Below are 19,396 nucleotides of genomic sequence, written 5' to 3'. Positions count from 1 at the left end.
CAGTGCCGAGTGCCCCACCAGCCTGGCTGGCCATGCCCTTCCCTGTTCTCCTCTCCCGGGTTTCGCCCCGGCAGAGCAGCCGGTGCCTTCAGGAGGCACCTCCTCCAGGAGATGCCATTTCACCTGCCTCCTGTGTTTCTGGATAGCGTGTTGCCAGCTGCCCCTTGCTCATCAAAGCCCCAGTTTTCCACCATCCCCACGCCCACTGACCACCAATTCCAGGGTCTCCACTGGTCTCCACCCAGCCCAGGACAGCTTTTATGGGATGGCTATCATATCACTTTTTCTTCAGTTTGTGCGGAAATGTCAGCTGTTCTCTCCTCAGAGGTCCCTGGGAAGGCACCTGCCCTTGCCTGCTCCCAACTCTTCCCCTAGAACTCCGCGGCCAGCCCAGGCCTCCTGATTCTGGTGGGGCTCCCCTGCCGGACTGCTGACCATTCTACCCCAGACCAGGAGGCCCTCTAGCCGCCCAGAGCCTTCAACAACTCACTGATAAAGTTATTGAAACACTTAGGCTTGTGTTGCCAGTAGACACCCAGGAAATAGACGGGCACGCCTGTCAGCATGATGGCCAGGCCGATGCCACACACCACGGGCTCCGACCACAGGCTGAAGACCAGCAGGAAGGCCCAGAACAACAAGTAGATGATGGGGAACAGCAGGTTGATCTGCGGAACAGAGGCTATGTTAGCTGTGTAGACGCCCTGGCCCAGGATCGGGGCACCCTCCCTCTTCTTCACCCTTCAGGAGCATCTTTGAGTTCAAGGCTGGGCTTTACTCAGCTCTGTGGCTCCCACACCCAGAGCCCTGATAGGGCAAGTGCTGTGCCAATAAATGCTGGTGAACTTAGGCAGTGGGACAAGAAGAGGAGGGGGGACCAAAGAAGGGAATGGCCCTCACTGCCCATCTCCTCCCTCCTGAGTGGGATCCAACGGGGCCCTGTCATCCCTGCTGTGTGCCTCTGGCAGCCAGAGCAGCCTGTGGGGACTGGTAGGCTTGTTGGTACCTTGGTACATACTTACTGAGGTCCTAGGGTAGGGGAGAGGTGGAGAAATGAGTAAGGGGCAAGAAGAAAAGGACCTGGGTCAGTCAACCTCCCTGCTCCTTGCCTATTTCTAGGCAGAGCCCTCATCTGGGCACATGGCACTGGCCACAGGATCAACCCCAACTTGTTTCTCTCAAGCAGTTTGAGAAGATGGATCTGCCAAGACTTGAAACACCGAGAAACCTAGCAAAGTAGTATAAGGTAGTCTAGGGCCTTGACATTGTTCAGAAAGAAGCGTCTCTGTCTGGGCTTTCCTTCTTGTTGACCACAGGCAGGAGTTCTCAGTAGAGTCCTCGTCAAGCCTCTAGATTCAGCTGCTTTTCTCCTAGTCCTCTCCTCTCAGAGGGTATGCATGTGGTGGGGAGATGGGCTTATTCTACCTCCTCTTCCCCGTAGCAGGTTTTCTAAGAGTGGTGGCAATGTGGCAGTGGAAAACAGAGATTTGGGGAGCCCTTGGTTTCTCAGCTGAAAGAATCTTCTAGAAGCATCTAGTTTCCTTCTGCTTCCAGAACAGAATTGTTCAAATGAATCAGGGCTATGTTCTAATGTGCAGAAAAACCCATAGTACTCTTGCATATTTCGTTCTGAGCAATCCCATCATTCCCATCACAAAGTTATTTCTTGTAGCAATCAATAGTTTCACTGGGCACCCTGTTATGTAAAGGGCCACAGTATTTAAAAAAAAAGAGGCTCATGGACAGCTGGAGTGGACTGGGAAGCTTCAAAGAAGAGGAGGTACTTGAAGCTTATGTGGAAAATGGTTAGATTCAGATAGGCAGATGGGAGGAGGAAACTCATTCTGGGATAGAAACATAGCACAAGCGGACCCAGCTCTTTGGAGTGACAGGGAAGAGACTGCCCAGACTAGAGGGCCCGGGGAAATGTTGGAGAGATAAGGGAACCTTGAACAATCAGCTGGAGTTTACGAAGAAGGAATGACGTAATGAAAGTATCATTTAATCTAACTTATCTCTCCGGCTGCAATTTGCTCCAGTCCTATCCCCAGCAGAGAATGGAAATAAATGACTGCCCCATTCACACTGGCCCTTGCTTCCCAAACGGTTTGTTACCTTCACAGAGACAATCTGTGGTCAGCAGCTGAGAACAAGGTGATTAAAAAATCTGAGCTGCAGCTAGAACCAGTAGGAGGAAGAGAGGGAACCCCACGGGGAGGTTTTCGCACCTTGATGGGGCGGGGGATGTCAGGCTTCTTCCAGCGAAGAACTATCTGTCCGGCAACTGTGACTCCATAGAAGAGGTAGTTGATGAAGCCCACGTAGTTGATGAGTGTATATATGTCACTGGTGACCAGCATCAGCAGGGTGGAGATGCACTGGGTCAGGGAGAAGCGCATCAGTGATAGGAAGGGTATTTGAAGACTGGAGTTGTTTACAGGTCAAGGCTCCTGGCTGCCTGGCTCAGGCAGATGGTGCCATTTCATAAAGGATGTCTCAAAATGGGGACTTCACCACCTCTAGAAGCTCATGCCACACCAGTGATTAAATATTTTGATTAGCGTTCCTGCCATCAGAAAGAACTTCTAGTGACGTTCTTTCTGATGAATAAGCCAGATTCTTGCAGGACTTGCCTTGTAGTCATAGTGCTGCACCAGTGGCTCAAACTGAAAGAAGTCTGTGGCCCACTGGGAGTTCTGAGTTTTCTCTAGTCACCTTTCACGATGACCTTCATCTTGTATCTGAACACTCTGAAATTCCCCCTAACATTGAACGACGAATGCCCTTGACTTCCGAGAGCTCCACTATCCTGGTCTAACTGCTTCTCCGGTGACCAAAGTCATTTTCAATATTTTATTCAGGATCCAGAAGATAAAAAAAAATAACTTAAAAGTCTGGATAGAGACAAATCTTTGTTCTTTCTTTTAGTTCTTTCTAAATGATTCTACTCTGGGGTCATTTTACTCCCATTTTTCCCCATCTCAGCTTTCCTTTTCTCCATTTTCAGTGCACTAGTCTTCCTTTCTTTTGGTTTTTCTTACTTGGTGTACCCTTAACACTGAATTTCAATGACATCTGCCAAGAGACTGGCAGAGCTTCTTGGGGCAAGAGGATGAATGGGGAGGGGTGGGGTGTGCAGTGATTGGTTGGGAGCAGAGGCCCAAATTTGCAACTCTGTGGGCAACAGGTGTAAAAGAGAGCCCAGAAAGGAAACATTTCTTTGTGAACTTATAGAATCTTGAGGCAGTCACTTCAATTTGATCCAAAAGGATGGGAGGATAGAAATGACCTGGTCTGAGAGCCTTAAGGTCTTTGAGGACTCATATCTCTTGCTATGTCTCTTGATATCACTAAAGCTTATGTATACCATTTGCCATTTATCTAGGACCCGGTGATCCCTAGGCGCAGACCAGAAGGGTGACAGGGGTGTGTGTGGGAAGGGTGAACTCCCAGCTCAGAGCAAACACAAGACGGAGGGTGTGTGTAGGACTGGCACAAGGAGGGGTCCTTACCGTAAAGAGCAAGGCTGGGATGGGGGTGCAGCGCTTCACGTGGATCATGGCCAACACGCTGGGAAGGTGGCCCTCCCTGGCTCCGGCAAAGAACAGCCTGGCAGAGAGAAAAGCAGGTCAGCCTGGGATGGACCATGGACTACCCAAGGAAGCTCCCTCCCCAGCCCGGGCTCCCTCATCCATACCCCTTCTGCCCACACAGGAGCATCCTCTTTCCAACCAGGTACCCTCCTTCTCATGCACATCTTCCAGCCCAATAGTCACAGGACCCACAATCACAAATGCAGGTACAGGCAAACCAGAGGCAGCCAGTGGATAAGTGCATGGATCCCGGGTGCGTGGAGACCCTGAATGTGGCCAGGGTGGCTTGGGGTTACTGATGATTCTGCTGTCACTCTGTGGGTCTCTCTTAGTTAAGCCTGGAGTGCTGCTGTGGGAGCAGACTCTCTCCTTTGCCTAGGCCTTAATCCCTTTAAAAATGTGCCTTTTCCATCCTCAAAGGATACACGGGGACTGAACCGTACAAGGAAAGCCTTAAAAGCACTAGTATCCTAGTCAGAAAGCAGTTGCCCCTGGGGGTGGGGAATTTGTGGTGGGCCAGAAAGGGACATGAAGGAACTTGGGGGCTATGTGGAAATGTCCTGTATCTTGTTGTGGGTGGTAATTACGTGTCTGTCGACAATCGCTAAAACTCATCAAACTGAACCCTTGCTACCTGTGTATTTTATTATATGGAAATTATACCTAAAAATTTATATCTTTAAGTTGCTTATTATATTCCCAAAAAGCCATCCTAAGGAAATGAATAGAGAGTTAGTGAAAGGTTTATATACAAAGATATTCTGATGCTAGAAAAAACTGGAAATATTCTAGATGCCTAAAAGTAGGAGATTACATAAATTATGGTATATCCATAAGATGGAATTTTATACAGTCATAATAATAGTCTACAAAAGAACTGATACATGAGAACATGCTCACACTATAATGGTAAATGAAGAAAAACAGAATAGAAAACTGTATGATCCCACAGAGTATGATTCCAATTAATTTAAAAATTATTTATGGGGCATGTAAAAATATATATATTAAAATACCAACTGATTATTTCTGGGTGGTGGGATCCTGAGTGATTTAAATTTTCTTAAACATTACAGAAAAAAAATTCAAAATTCTAAAATAGGAAATTTGCAATTAGAAGAAAAATTATTTTTTTAACTTAAAAAAATCAAACTTTTTCTTTTGAGATAATTGTAGATTCACATGCAGCTGTAAGAAAAAGTACAGAGCAATCCTATGTATCGTTTACACAGTTTCTCCTATTGGTAATGTACTGCAAAACTATCATACAATATTATAACCAAGATGTTGACGTTTAAGAGTTATTTTTAAAAAGAGAAATTTTAACATAAAAAGCAGGCCTTCTTTCCCTTTCCTTTCCCAAGAGAAAAGAGAAAAGCTATTAGGAGTCATTTACATATTAGTGCAAATTAGACCACTTTTTCTTTTCTCTAGGATTTTGCAGGGAAAGGAGCACCTAAGGGGTGAGAGGAAGGGGATGGTGTGATGGGGACAGAAAGGCACGGAACCAGCATCCTGGGTGTTCTGAAGAGAACTGTCACTTACTTTGTAATTTGTGTATCGGGGAGAGTAGAGCTAACAGTAGCAGCCCACCACAAGTATGGGAGTCAATATAGCTCCAAGTACCCGTCCATATACATCCCCATCAGTTGCCACCATCAAATACCTAGGCCAGTGTCACTAGTTTCATGCAGCCACGCGGCATTGCCTCTCTACAGTGCAGCCTCATGCGCCCAACTGAGCCCCAGGTGCTCTGTGGGCCTCATCATGCACATAGTCAGGGTCCTGCATTCACATGCAGCCAGGACCAAGTGGAATTGTCCAGGTCCAACAGCACTTGCAAGTGTCAAGTTCACAAGAGACAATCCCTGCCCAGCTAGCTGACAACAGAGGAGACAAGGACAGTAAGCATGACACACACCCACACACACTCCTATTCCTCAGGAAGGATCATCCTCTTCATATTCCAAAACATGAGAGAGAGAGAGAGAGAGAGAGAGAGAGAGAGAGAGAGAAGGAAAAAAGGAGGCCTGGTGGCTGCGCCACGCCTCTGAATTAGAGGCCAAGTACACCGGGCTGCATCTCCTGCATGCACACACAGCTACACCACATGCACGCAGACCGCGGCTTGGCCTGCCTGAGGGACTAACCCCACTCTAAAGTGACTGTAGCCAGTCACTCTCCTCCAACAGATCCCAGAGAGCCTCATAGGTCACTGCTCTTCCACTGCTCGCCCTTGGCTGGGGTCTCCAGGTGGCCACTGCACCTGTGTAACATGCACATGAGGTTGCTGTGGATGAGTGTCACAGGGTCCTGGGGAACGGGGGATACCCACACTCCCTCTTTCCTGCCTTGGTTCCTGAAAACATGGCACTCCTTTGTCATGTCACAGAAACTCCTCCCCGATGTGATGGGTGGCTTCGGAAGCAGCTGAACTCAGGGACTTATTCTTTTTGCTGTATCTTTTGAGTAGGACTGTGCCCTTGGTTCAGAGGGTCTTTCTAAGAACCCTCAGAGGACGCCCCTTGAACAGCACCATTGGAAATTGTGCAGTATCTGCTGGCCTTGACAGCCCATTCTGGAGACAGCAAGAAAAGACACCAAAAGGGCCAGATTCCTGGATATGTGGATGCAGGAGCCAGGGGCTCCTGGGCCCATTTGAGCTTCTGGCTTCCCTGAGAGTTTTGGGGTGGGGGATGTGGCTTTGGACAAATGCTTTCCTTCTGCTCTTCCCCTGCCCTCTCACTTAACATGCTCTACCTGAGTTGCATGGGCGGCTACGCGAAGACCTCCCACAGCTGCCTGTCTACTGAGCAGAGAGGAGCCTGCACCCAGAGGGCACTCAGAGATGATCCCGTCCCACCTGCAATCTGGTCCTAGAACTCTCCTGGGAGGCTAGCCCAGAGGTCCCCGGCATAGGTCCCTTCTGACCCCTTCCAGATGAGGCTCCTCTCTAGCCAGCACAGCCTGTTTCCAGGAGAAGAGAAAAGGGGCTGCAGCTGAGACGGTCTTGCTGCCAGCCACAGCCCCAGACCTGGGACTGTGTCAGGCAGCCTGGGGCCTCCTCAGCCCCTGCTCCTAATGAAATGAGGTGGGATGAGGCTTCTCACCACTACGTATGAAGCCACACACATCATAGGTAACCATGTGAGCACACACAGCCCTCTGCATCCACACCGATGCACACATACCCTCATGTGAGCAATCGCTTCCCGCAAGGTCACCACCCAGGTGCCCACACAGACCTTCGCTGACGGAGACAAGCCCCCACATATACACAGAGCAATATGCACAGCAGAGTGGCCCTGGGCTCAGAAAGGGCCTGGATAGCACTCACCGGGAGGAGGTGAACAGAGACCCATTGACTCCTCCAAATGTGGACAAGGCAACAGAAATGGGCATGATCCAGGCCATGACCCCTAGGAGCTTCTCTCCAAAAGTCTGTGAGAGAAAACCAGGGGTGAGTGGAAAAGAAGAAATTACAACCCTGCACTGGAGCATCACTGCTGGGGATGCTCCCTCCCCAGCAGTGAGTCTCTACCTAAACGCCTGAGAGGAGGGACAGTGACCACAACACGGCAGGGGCAACCAATAAGTCTTTTGGGCTAACTGAAGGAGACAGTGTATGGTGAGAATACTAATACTGTTAATAATGAACTAACATTTGTTATCCTCGATTTATGGATGAAGAAACTAAGGCACAAAGCAATTCATTAGCTTGCCTAAGGTCACACACCCAAGAAGTGGTAGGTAGGGTCAGGACTGGAAGCTGGCTGTGTGAGTCCAGGCTTCACTACATTGTATACTAGTGAGTCAGGCAGGTTGGGGCTCCAATCTCAGCCCATCATTTAGGAGTTGTGAGATCTTGCGCGAGGTTCTTAATTTTTGAGCCGCATTTTTCCCATCTGTAAAATAGGGATGAATCCTAATTCCTAGTGTGAGAATTTCTAAGTTCATAGAAACAAATGATATTGGAGGCAAAATGATAAGAAGAGGCTACTGTGTAGGTTGAGAAAGAAAAGGTGGTGAAACTATAGACTAGTCTTCATGTTTTAAAGTCATACAAAATGTCGAGGCACCAGCCCCTTCTATATTCTCTGAGCCAAGCATGCGCTTGATTTACAGCGTCTGGGGGAGCTGTTCAGAATAGCTGTTCTGCTGGGGAAGGCTAGTGGTCATGGATCAGGTTGCTATAGGACACTAGAGGGCCTCTTTCTTCAGTCCATAGATAACACAAGCGATGACACTGTTTGGCAGGGTGAAGTCGTGGCCCAGGTGAAGCCAGGTGAGGGAACGGCACAGCTCTCAGGTCTTTCCTGGATGTCAGGGACCCCAATGCCTTGGACCTGCATGATCTCTTTCTCCAAAGAGCACAACCCACTCCTACTTTCAATGAGAAGGAGTCGAGTCACAATTTCCAAAGGAAGAAATGGAGGCAGACGGAAATGGTGCATCTTGTGCGAAATTAGGTCTTTCTGGGGAAGCGCTTGTCTCCTTTATACAATCATCATATTTAGAGTTTAAACTGTCCTAGATCAGGAGTTGGCAGACTTCCTCTGTAAAGGGTCAGATAGGAAATATTTCAGCTTTGCGGGCCATACAGTCTCTGGCAACTACTCAGCTCTGCTGTTGTTGCCATTCTAGGTACAGCGGGGCTGTCAGTTTGCTCCTGGGAACTTGAAGATGTGGTTGCTGCCCTAAGGACTTGAGATGACTTCTAATTCTACAAATCCATGGATCAGGAGAAAGTAAGGGTGGCTAAGCAGGCAAGTCTATGTCAACATTCCTGGTTCGAGAGACTGCAGAGTTTGATTTCTTACCACAGCGACTGCGTTTGATGCCAGCAGCTCCTGGGGGGACATTGCAGTGACATAAGCGACATTGGCAAAGACATATACAAATGTGACCAGTGGGATGGAGATGAAGATGGCTCTGGGAAGGTTCCTGTAGAGGGAGAGGAGGTGAGAGGGGGAAGGCCTGGCACCTGGGACCATCTGCCTCGTCACGGGGTCTGGGGAGTGCCCTCTGTCTTGCTGCCTGAAGCTGACCTAGCAGCCTTCCGGGACGTTCCCTCTCCCTGGAGGGGCAGGAATGGGGATTTTGTCTCAGTATGGGCAGGATAATTTAAAGGGAGTGAAACATCTTAGGCTGGAAATATACTCCACACCTGTTGATCTCTTCTTGACCAGAATCTCTACAATGCACTCCTTCCATTGCCTCAAGACACAAAGACCTGCCTGTCCCGAAACAGGTGAGTAAGGTGTATGACAACTTTTCAGGGCACATTTTATTTTTTAAGGCAGTGGTGTTATCTCAGAACCATTTTCTGTTTTTCAGTCTGCTCTGAGACAGTCACCTGGTCATCCTTCTTTTCCTGGCAGAGTGGATGGCAAATGGTCTAAGTTACTGGAAAATGAACTTTCTTCAGGATCGATCAGGTCTTGGTCAGAATGGGGGCTGGGAGGAAGAGATGTGGGCAGTGTACCCCTGACTCCCTCTTTCCCATGGCAGGTGCCTTGGCCTTTCAAGGGAGAGAGGAAGAGCTGGGCTATTTCGACTCACTTGTAGGGATCAACAAGTTCCTCAGTCACGTAATTAAGAAAGTTCCAGCCTCCGTAGGCAAAGGAGCCCTGAAGGAAAGCCAGTGCAATGAGGCCGATGTTGGGTTCTTGAAAAACCTCAAATGCGTTCTTTGGCTCCAGCCAGTAGTATTCTCCTGTGGACACAAGAGGCAGAAGGCTGCTCAGAGAGACCAGTCAGAGACCTGGCAGCCCCTGGCCTGGCTGGTCCCATCTCTGCCACTCTCAGTGGCGATGATCCATCTCTTTGTCTTGTCTCCAGTGAACCCCACGCACTGGAGAAGTGAGACCAAAAGGAGGAGGAAAATACAGGTCCAAGACCCCCTAGAACCTGGTAATCATGAGTCCAACGGGGGCTCAGGTTTGAAACACAGTTCTGAATGTTTTTTTTCAAAGGCAAAGTTATTGGGAAGGAAAGGCCCAGGGAAGGCCATCAGGGAGGGCAGGGCAACTTTGGAGCTAGCCGGGCAAAGTGGAGCTGGCGTTCTGGGATTCGGAGATACAGGATTAGAACCCTTGGCAGCCTTCTGACTACCTTCCCTGATATTTATTTAAGTTTGTACATTTTCATGAAGAAAGCATCAAGAACAAACACTCAAACATAAGCTTCCATAATCCTATATTAGTTCGAGCTTGTTCTGCTTTCTTCGTCAGTCTCCTCCCACCTCTTTCTAAGGTGTGCGTTTGGTCTCCTTTTTCATGGCACAGACTCCCCGAGGGCTGGGGCCTTCAGCAAAGCGCTTTTAAATTGGCCTCCCAGACCTTAGCACAGTGTCCACACAGGGGGCCCTCCAGGAAGGCTGCTGATGGAAGTTGCTATGAGACACAGAGTGCCTGCCCATACTTTACTTATTCATCTATGATCTGACCTTGGAAGAGTAAATAGATTAGAGTGATCAGGAGACGGGTGTTGGGACCAGATTAGGACGGACTCACTGTTTTTGAAAAGATAGCGCAGTGATTGGCTTAAGTCTAAATTCCTGAAAACAGCAGAACCTGCTAAAGAACTTAATCCAACTGATTAAAATAACATGGACATTTTATATAGCGGAACCTTAATTATGTTTCCTGGGGTCAAGATCCAGGCACCCCATACTGCTTTCAGGGCTTGTGAGGAGGTGGGAGGCCTCCTGCTTGTCATCTGACTTTCTCCAGGAGGCAGTGACACTGGGCAGAGCCTCGTGGTTCTATGGGTCCCATGGAAACCAAATAGAGACTCAGGCTTGGAAAGGACCAAATCCAGCGAGGAATGTTGGCAGGGGCCCCAGGAACGTAGAGCTCTCTCTTATAGAGATTGTGAGTAATTTTAAAACATATAAAATCTCTTCCTGCAGCACCCATTTTCAGATATGGACAAGATACAGTGTAAGATGCAGGGAGCTTGCCTGGGTTGGGGCAATAGGAGTCCAGGGATCTGGGGGTCTTCAGAGCCACACGATAGGCATGGGAGGACTGAATCTGCTAACAGGCAAAGCATGCCCTACTTTCTGGGAAGATGGTTTCTCTTCCCCTTTGTCAAACAAGTGAGGAAGAGAAGTCATTTAAGGCCAGAATTGGGAAATCTCAGCCTTAGACTGCATAAGACAGTGTGAGGGGCATGTGTACATGCAAGGGGTGGAAAGTCGGGCAAGACCCTGTGGATCCGATGATACTCACCTTTGCAGATCTGTACAACCCCCATGATGATGATCAGGGCCAGGGCCAGGAGCTTCCCGGCTGTGAAAATGTCTTGAACCCGGGTGGCCCACCGCACACTGGAACAGTTGACCCATGTGAGGAGCACTGAAACAACAGACCCCCAAACATACCCTCAGGGGCCATAATAAGGCTGCAGGACACCCTGTGCACAGAAGCGGAAATGCTCCTTGCTCTTGATGTCGAGATTGTAGCAGACAAGCCAAATATCCCGCATGCTCAGCCCCAGTGTCCAAAAACTCTGGTTAGGTTAATTGGTTACACATGGGGATTATGTGTCACAAATTAGAGCTTGGTCAGAATGCGCCCTGCCCAAGGCTAGAAACCAGAAGACATGGAACTGGCTTTGGGGGGAAAGTCAGCAGCTGATCAGGGCACCCGTGTGGGCTTTGCTTTCAAGTCATTGTATGTCCAAGGGACACCCTGAGCAGCTTGTGGGATCCTAGATGTCATCTTCCTGATCCTGGTTTTGGGACAAGAGGTTTAGGGGAATATTTTGTTACTTAGGCTTATCGAGTTATAATGTACATAGAGTAAAATTCATTCTTCTAAGTATACAATTTGATGAGATTTGACAAGTGTATTCATTGTTAAATCACTACCACACTCTCTACATAGAACACCTCCAACACTCCAAAAAGTTCTCTTGTACACTGTTTCTGTGACGTCAGTCCCCTTCCATACCTTGGGCAACCACTAATTTGATTTCTATCCTGTAGTTTTGCCTTTTCCAGAACGACGCATAAATGGAATCATATGACATGTAGCTTTTTGTGTCGGGCTCCTTCCACTTAACATGATACTTCTGAAATCTATTCATGTTGCTGTATATATCAGTAGTTTGTTCCTTTTTATTGTTAAGTAGTATTCCCATTATACGAATATATGTTTGTCTTTCCATTCGCCAGCTGACGGACATTTGGGTTGCTCCCAGTTTGAGGCTAGTACGAATAAAGCTGCTATAAACACTTGCACAGAAGTTTTTAAGTAGTCTGTAGAGGTCTTTGAATGGGGTTTTCATTCCTCTTGAGTAAATACCCAAGAGTGGGATAAATGTATGTCATGTGGTAAATGTATGTTAAACTTTAGAGAAACTGCCAAACTGTTTCTAAAGTGGCTGTATCATTTTGCATTCCCACCAGCAATGTGTGCAAGATTCTGTTGCTCTGCATCTTTGCAGCATTTGCTATTGACAGCTTCTATAGTCTGGCTATTGTAATAAGTGTGAAGTTGTATTTCATTGTAGCTTTGATTTGCATTTCTTTAGTGACTAATGATGTTGAGGGTGTTTTCATATGCTTATTTCCACCATCTCTCTATCTTCTTGAGTGGTATGAGGGGCTTTTAACCTGCTTCTTTTCCTAGGAGGCACGGAGTTCTCAACCACATGGAACCTCCAAGGTTGGGGGGAGAGCTCAGAGGCTGAGCACTGGGATGGAAAGGTCCTTTGTTTTACTGTTGCACTCCCTACGTAACCCACGGGAGCCCTGTGCTGCAGAAATGAGATGCTCAGTCTCCTGGTGGTTATGAAGTGCTTGAGAATAAAGGGAAAAAATTTAAAATCCTCTAGCTTCCCCTTCCTTTGCAACAGTGACCAGGATGCACCCTAGTCCTCCAAGGGTACAAGTCATACATATAAAAGCGTGAGACTCTTTCTCTCTCCTCAAGCCTCTAACCGGGCCTCTGACTTCACTTGAACAGCTGATCAAGTTCTATCAATACCTTATCCTGGAACAGTGCATTTGCTTTCCAAATATTTCCCAACCTTACTTGATTCTGAGAACATTTTGTCAGGGTAAGGACCTTCTGTAACCTTCCTCTCTGTGCCGTCTCTAACTGGCAAACTCCTTCTCTTCTTTCAAGATCCAGCTCAGATGTCACCTTCTCTGTAAGTCATTATTATTTTACTTATTCCTCACAATATGCTTGCTAGGTAAGATGTATCAGCTGCGTTTTATAGATGAGAAACAAAGTTTGTCCCTCTTCTCTCCCCCCGGACCACTTTGTTTATGTCTAATTTTGGCACTTATTTCTTTGTATTATAAGGATCTGTTTCTTTTTCTCTGTCTCCTTGCAGACTAGGAGGGCGGGAACTCTGACTGTTTCATGTTTTTAATCCCAGGACATATTATTGGTACCTGCAAATAGTAGGTACTCAGCAAATATTTAATACCTGGAGAAAGAAAATGCCCCAGTTCATTAGCCCTGCAATCTCATCTCATTTGACAAATTTCACAATGCACATCCATCTCCCTGCTCTCCAGGAAACTCATCAAAAGGAGACATGATCCTCAGTTGGTTTCACGGAGCCAAAAGAGCAACAGGAAACTTGACTTCAAGAGTAGAAACTCTTGACTCCTCGTGGAGGGGCTGTTATCCAAGATGGTGTCATATAAGGAGAACCAAAACATGTTGTTGGAGGAAGGATTTTAAGTGCCTGAACAGGGAGAACATTTCGTAAATACTCAAATGTTCCAGATGGACTGAGATGTCTGATAAATACACATTTGTTTTCTCTTACTCAGTTCAATAAGGGTTTCAGGATCACATGCCTGGTGACAAAACAACCCAAATCACTCTAAGCAACGGGGGCCTGTGATCTGGGCTTCTCCCCAGGGCCCCAAGGCATGCTAGGGATGAGGCTGGGCCACAGGGTCCCAGGAGTTCAGGCAGACACAAGCAATAATGGCTAAAAAATAAAAGAGATTGACTTATGAAAGGAAGGAAGATTAGGACACAAAACCTATGTGGCTCAGGGATAGGTAAGGATTACTGAACAAGCAGTGGAGAAGAAAACTGTCCTCCACCAAGGGGAGGAGAGGGAGGGAGGAGGGTGACAACAAAGGGCAGAGCAGGACAACTAAGCAGAAGGGGGAATGTAACTACCTCCCCATATGCTGGGATAGAAAACACAAAATCATTCTCTTGTCAAGAGAGATCTTGTCAAGGCAGCCAGAAAAACTTCTTCAAAAGGTCGGGCCCACAGTATCCTGGGGGGATCAGAGATGTTTGAAGGAAGGGACATTGTCAAATAATCTTGTGGGTGTCTTCTGTCCTGTGGAGCTTATCTCCACAACTTCGTAAGAACCTAGCTCTTGACTAATATTTAACCTTTCTCCTTTGCATGGATCTTTCAGAAATTAAAAGAGAAATCCCGAGAATGAGGTGAGGAGACGGGCTGCCTGTGACACTAATCTCCTTGGAACAATGGCTGCAGGCCATGTCTGACCTTTCACCCTGCAGTTGAGTGATCACAGCATGTGACTGAGGGGAAGGAGGGCACTTTGTCTCCTGGTACCACAGGGCAGCTTCTCTCACAGCAGGCTGAAACCCGAGCCTCCATCCAAAAAGGAAAGGTCAGGGAGTGAAGGCAACACTTGCCAGATGCTTGCCAAGCCCCTGCCCTGCTCAGGTGTCCTGCCTCTGCCTGTCTGCTATCTAGCACTTCTCTCTGTTGCTAATGGCTATGTCCCCTCTCTCTTCTTAGCCAGACCCTGAATTCTGCATGCTTGAGATACAGCAACCTCAGGGGAAGCCACATGTAGATGGGGACCAGTAGTCTCTTCAGCTTGAAATGTGGGTTTTCATCCATGCATGCATCCATCCATGAACGCAGCTTTCATCAACAAAGGGCCTACACATGCTAGGCGCTTTGGTAGGTGAGAGGTTATAAATAAGACACAAGTCCCTGCCCTCAGGAAGTTGACATTGTAAGAGGGGAGATGGGTGATCTAAAAGATGATCATAAAACAATGTGGTGATGGCAGAGCTCTTCATGGAAGCCAGTGGGCATCCATGAGGTGCCCCTAACTCGGCTCAGGGTAATCAGAGATGCTTCCTATAGGACGGGAGGCCCTAACAACAGGGAAAATTTTACAATTTTGGCCAAGCTGGACAAAATAAATAAAAAGGCATAAAATGCTGGTTCTTGTCCATTGTAATCTGGCTATGGTTGCTGCTTCTCTAGAGGCCTTATCGGAAGCCCAGACTTATCTATATTTCTTGGGCCTTTTCTCTACTCTTTCTCTTTTGTTTCCTGGGTTTTAAAGAAAAAAGATGAAAAGACTATCAAGAAAACGAGACTTGAAAAAGATGCTGAAGTCAGGGGTTGGTTACTGAATCTGCCAGTTTGAAAAGCCTAATGTCAAGATGACAAGAGAGATAAGAAAAAAAAGAAAAAAAGAAAAAAAAAAAACGAGGCCAGCAAGGTTAGCCCCAGTAATCTTGTGCCCTGCCCAGAGAGCCCGGGGCCTCTCAACTGCCAAGTAGGAGAGGTGGGCTCAATGATTCCTGCCTGTGGGAGAGCTGCAGGACTGGCAGAGAAATGCAGAGTCCTCAGATCGATGACAATACAGATCCTGTTGCTGACCTGGAATGTGTCCACTGTGGAGGGGGTGGGCAAGCTCCTGCTTCCTGCAGAGAAGGTGTCCCTAGCCCCATCCCAGCCCTGATCTTCAGATTCTGATCCCTGGGGAGTCAAAGAAGCCTCTCCTTCACTTCCTCCCTCAGGACAATAACATCAGAATTCCTGGGGGTATGCAGAAGAATGGCATCCCAAAAATGTCAACATCTTAATCTCGTGAATATGTTACCTTACATGTTGTAAGGAATCCTGCAAACGTGACTGAGTTAAGGATCTTCAGGTGGGGAGATTATTTTGGATTACCTGAATGGGCCTGATGTAATCAGAAGAGCTCTTTAAGAGGGAGGCCGGAGGGTCAGAGTTAGAAAAGGAGATATGATGACCAAAAAAGAGATCAAAAAGGAAAAAAGATTTCAAGATGTCATGCTGGCTTTGAAGATGGAAAAAGGGGCCCTGAGTCAAAGAATGTGGGGGCCCTCTAGAAGCTGGAAAAGGCAAGGGAACAATTCTCCCCAGAGCCTCCAGAAGGAACACAGCTTTGCTGACACCTTGAATTTAGTACTTTCTGACCTTTGGAACTATTAGGGTAGTAAATTTGTGTAGTTTTAAGTCACTAAGTTTGTGGTAATTTGTTACAGCAGCAATGGGGAAGTAATACATGGCCAGATATCATACAGAAAGACCAGAAAGCAGGTGCATATCCTTAAAGAGAAAAGCTTTTAAGGAATAACCAGGCAGCACATACCAGGACCCCAACGGAAAACTGGTCCACAGGCCTTGCAGGACACCAAGTGGAGGGAGGTGGGGCTCTCTTCATGTGGGGAGTGAAAGTGAGGTCACCAAGGTGTTGGCCTAGTTGGCAAATCTCCAGCCACATGACAACATCCCAACTCTTCCACACCCTTGGGATTCTATGGCTAGAGCATTACTGCCTCCTTTTCCTCCCCTTTGTAATTCAATACAAATAGGCTTGCCCTATAATAACTCTAGCTGTGCTTCTCTCATAAAAATATAGAGCAAAAGACACTCCCAATACCCTTCCTTCATCTCTAATCCCAGGTTCTCCCCCATTCTCCTCCATATTCCATACAACTACAGGCCCACACGCACAACTCAGATACACATATGAACACAGGCCCAAGCGTTACAAGCTTCTTGCAAGACAGATGGAATGCGGATATAGTTCTTTTGTTCTTTGCCCCCATAGTTCTGCTGGTCTCCTAATTTTACTGGCTATAATTAAAGGCCATAAAAGAAATCAAGTTGGAAAACCAAGAGATAAACTCAAGAGTCACGAGTCTGAGTTCCTTCCTCCAGCAGGAGGGTAAAGAGTGGCCACACTGTGTGCTGTGTTGTAGTGGACAATACCAAATGCACTTCAGCAGACGATGCTCTGTGGCTTTCCTGGGAGGAATCAATTCAACCTGTCTCAGTAGGAGGTAAGGCACATGAGACTAAAGGATCACAAATTTTAGAAGGGAAGACCAGGAACAACATTTTGGGGGAATATTAACTTTAAATTAATACATGATAGACTGTAGGTAACAGGTAATTTAAAATTAATATCTCATTTTGCAGCAGAACACCAGTGAATCATCAGCATAAGCAAATACATAAATCTTCACTTAGAAAATTTTAAAAATAGATTAGAGAATTGTGGGACTGGTTTTAAGTCCTTGCGACCACCATAGAGCCAGGGCTGTGACTTTATCACTCCTCCCCTCAGCTCTACCTAGTAAGCCTGGTGAGGGGAGGACCATGTGTGCTTCTGATGTCTTTTTTGAGTGCAGAACAAGCAAGTAGGGCTCAGAGGAATTTGTGTAAGGAGTGAAGTGTTAAGAATGGGGGCAGGGGGTTGAATAGCTTAGAGGGACGCGGGAGGCAGAGATGGTTCCCTTGGAGGGATCTGGCAGCCTGGGCTGATTCTAAGTATCAAAGAACTTTAGAACTTGAAGACCCAATGGCTGTGGTGCCCTTCCCAGCTTGGCCACTTTCTTTCAGGGAGCTTGGACTGGCTAATCAAGCTGTTTGAGCCTCACTTTCCTCTCTGTAAAATGCAGGTGTGATCCATTTTAATTCCATAAAATGTTAAGTGGTTATTCTGATTGTACATAAACTAAGAAACTAGAACTCAAAAAGAGGGCGTGATTTGCTTAGAATAATGCTGACAATCAGAGGCAAAGCAGAGTAGACAGGAAAGGGGATGGTTTGGAAGGTTCTGGAGAAGCCGTATCACACATCGGGCTACATCCTGCCCTGTTACAGTGCCTCTCCTTGTTGCTTCCTCCTCTACCCTGACCCTGCTCCTGAATTTCTGTTTCATCTTTTTCTCAGGAGGATGCTCATCCACAAATTATCTATTTTGAGGTCTTTCAACACGAGCTGCCTGGAAGTGTGGGGTCACAGGCACAAAGGTGGATTGAAGAGTTGTAGGGCCGGTAAGCATAAAGCTGAGACACTGACTGGAGCCCAGATGTTCAAATATGTTCCTATGTCTCTGTTTCCACAAGTGAAGAAAATTATACCAACTCTTAAAAATCATTGCTAGGAAAGAATGCCCTACAGAAATCCAAGGAGTGCTGTTGCTGCTGCTGCTCTACTCAGGCCCAGTGGAGAATGAAACTTCCCTGTTCTTCCTGCAGCCAGCAGTGCACACACAGCCATAAACATCACCCTGTTAGCTAGTGTGACCTTGACACACTATAACACTGTCTAGCACACAGTAGGTGTTAATGCTTACTGTGGAGGATGGATGGATGGATAAAGCTATGCAGAAAATATCAGGGAGGGTGCATGGGAGCCACTAGCTTCTCTAGGAAGTAACTATTAGGGTTTTTCACGTCATGGAACAGCCTCATGAAGAGGGCAGGCAAGTACCTGTGATGTCAGACAGAGATGAGGAGGAAGGTACATATGGTGGCTGCTTCTCCTTCCCCCGAGAAAGCTCCCAAAGCACAGGTCATTTCCAGAGACCACTGGATGACTGTCTTTGGGTGTTCCCTCGCTTCTGGACACAGGACTCTGGCCTCTTGCTGAGCCGGGCTCACAAAGAGTCATCTGGTGTCTTCATCAGAGGGCCAATGAACACTTCGCAGTGTGGATCCCCAAACTAATCTCATTCCTTTTGCCAAACCAGCTTCGGCTTCATGAACTACACTGTTCTGGTGTGCTGAGGTGAAGTTTGGGATGGGGAAACATGGAGAGGGGGCTGGATGAAATGTTGTAAGAACAGGCTCAGAAGCATGAAACAGTTGGAGCTCTCCTTGTAGACAGCTCTGGGCACTGGAGGGAGATGTTCGAGCCCTACCTCCTACTACCCAGAGGTAGTTTCCAGCCTCAGGGGCAGTCGGAGCCAGGAATGACCTGAGAGACTCAGAACCTCATTTTATATGTGAGTGAAGTAAGACCCCAGCTAATTAGTACCAAAGACAGGACTTCCCCTGCGGCCCCCGATTCCCAGTTGCTGCTTCTGCCGCCGCACCAGCCTTTCTTTTATCACACACACGGTGCTCTTCTTTCCCTTCACCCATCCCCACGTTTTCTCTCTCCCCTGCTCCTGTCAGTGATACCCATGGTCACTGCTGACAGTGCCGCCTGGGGCTCTGAGTCCGTCACCTGGAGATATTGTCCAGGTTGCTTTCTGGGTAGCAGGACATAAGACGCCGATGTGGCAAAAAGGGGAAGACTAAGAGGGCTACTCCTCAGAAACCAAGAGTTGTGTCCATCACCCCCAGGGCTTTAGAAAATAACTTCCCACAGGCAGACTTGTCTCTCTGCCTTGTGTCCCCTGCCCTGGGCCCTTGTTGGTGTCGCCATCCCACATTCCCTGGAACTCTGGGAAACCCATTTGGATTGTTCGGCCTTGCTGGCTGGCCCCTTCTTAGGAGTGGGCCGGAGGCAGCTTGGAAAGATTTGTTTCCCTTTATCATTTCCAGAACCAGTCCTCTGCTCGTGTTTTCAGATAAGAGAAAAAAGGCAGCAGAAACGGGAGAAAAAACGGCCAGACTTGCCAAAGTCCATAAAGACAGATGGAAAAGAGGAGGAGGAAGAGTGAGCATGAGAAACAACATGGGGAGGAAAGAGGAGGAAAAACGATACACTTTATTATGAGAAAGAGACAGAGACAGAAAGGGTGGGAGGAAGGGAGAGAGAGAGAGGGGGGAGAG

General features: G+C 47.5%; 1 protein-coding gene across 1 annotated transcript in view; it reads right to left on the bottom strand.

Moving 5' to 3' along the window:
- Positions 1-19,396, bottom strand: part of SLC7A8 (solute carrier family 7 member 8) — a 47,303-nt gene that overhangs the window by 2,040 nt on the left and 25,867 nt on the right. Inside the window, exons 4-11 of the mRNA XM_025048014.1 lie at positions 16,379-16,463; positions 10,829-10,954; positions 9,156-9,309; positions 8,414-8,537; positions 6,931-7,034; positions 3,513-3,609; positions 2,229-2,378; positions 491-668 (exon numbers count right to left, since the gene is read on the bottom strand). Of these exons, the coding sequence (XP_024903782.1) occupies positions 491-668; positions 2,229-2,378; positions 3,513-3,609; positions 6,931-7,034; positions 8,414-8,537; positions 9,156-9,309; positions 10,829-10,954; positions 16,379-16,463 (1,018 nt within the window). The remainder of the gene's footprint in view (positions 1-490; positions 669-2,228; positions 2,379-3,512; positions 3,610-6,930; positions 7,035-8,413; positions 8,538-9,155; positions 9,310-10,828; positions 10,955-16,378; positions 16,464-19,396) is intronic.

Source organism: Pteropus alecto, unplaced genomic scaffold (genome assembly GCF_000325575.1).
Source record: "Pteropus alecto unplaced genomic scaffold, ASM32557v1 scaffold335, whole genome shotgun sequence".
Taxonomy (NCBI): domain Eukaryota; kingdom Metazoa; phylum Chordata; class Mammalia; order Chiroptera; family Pteropodidae; genus Pteropus; species Pteropus alecto.
This window is presented reverse-complemented; position numbering and strand designations above follow the sequence as displayed.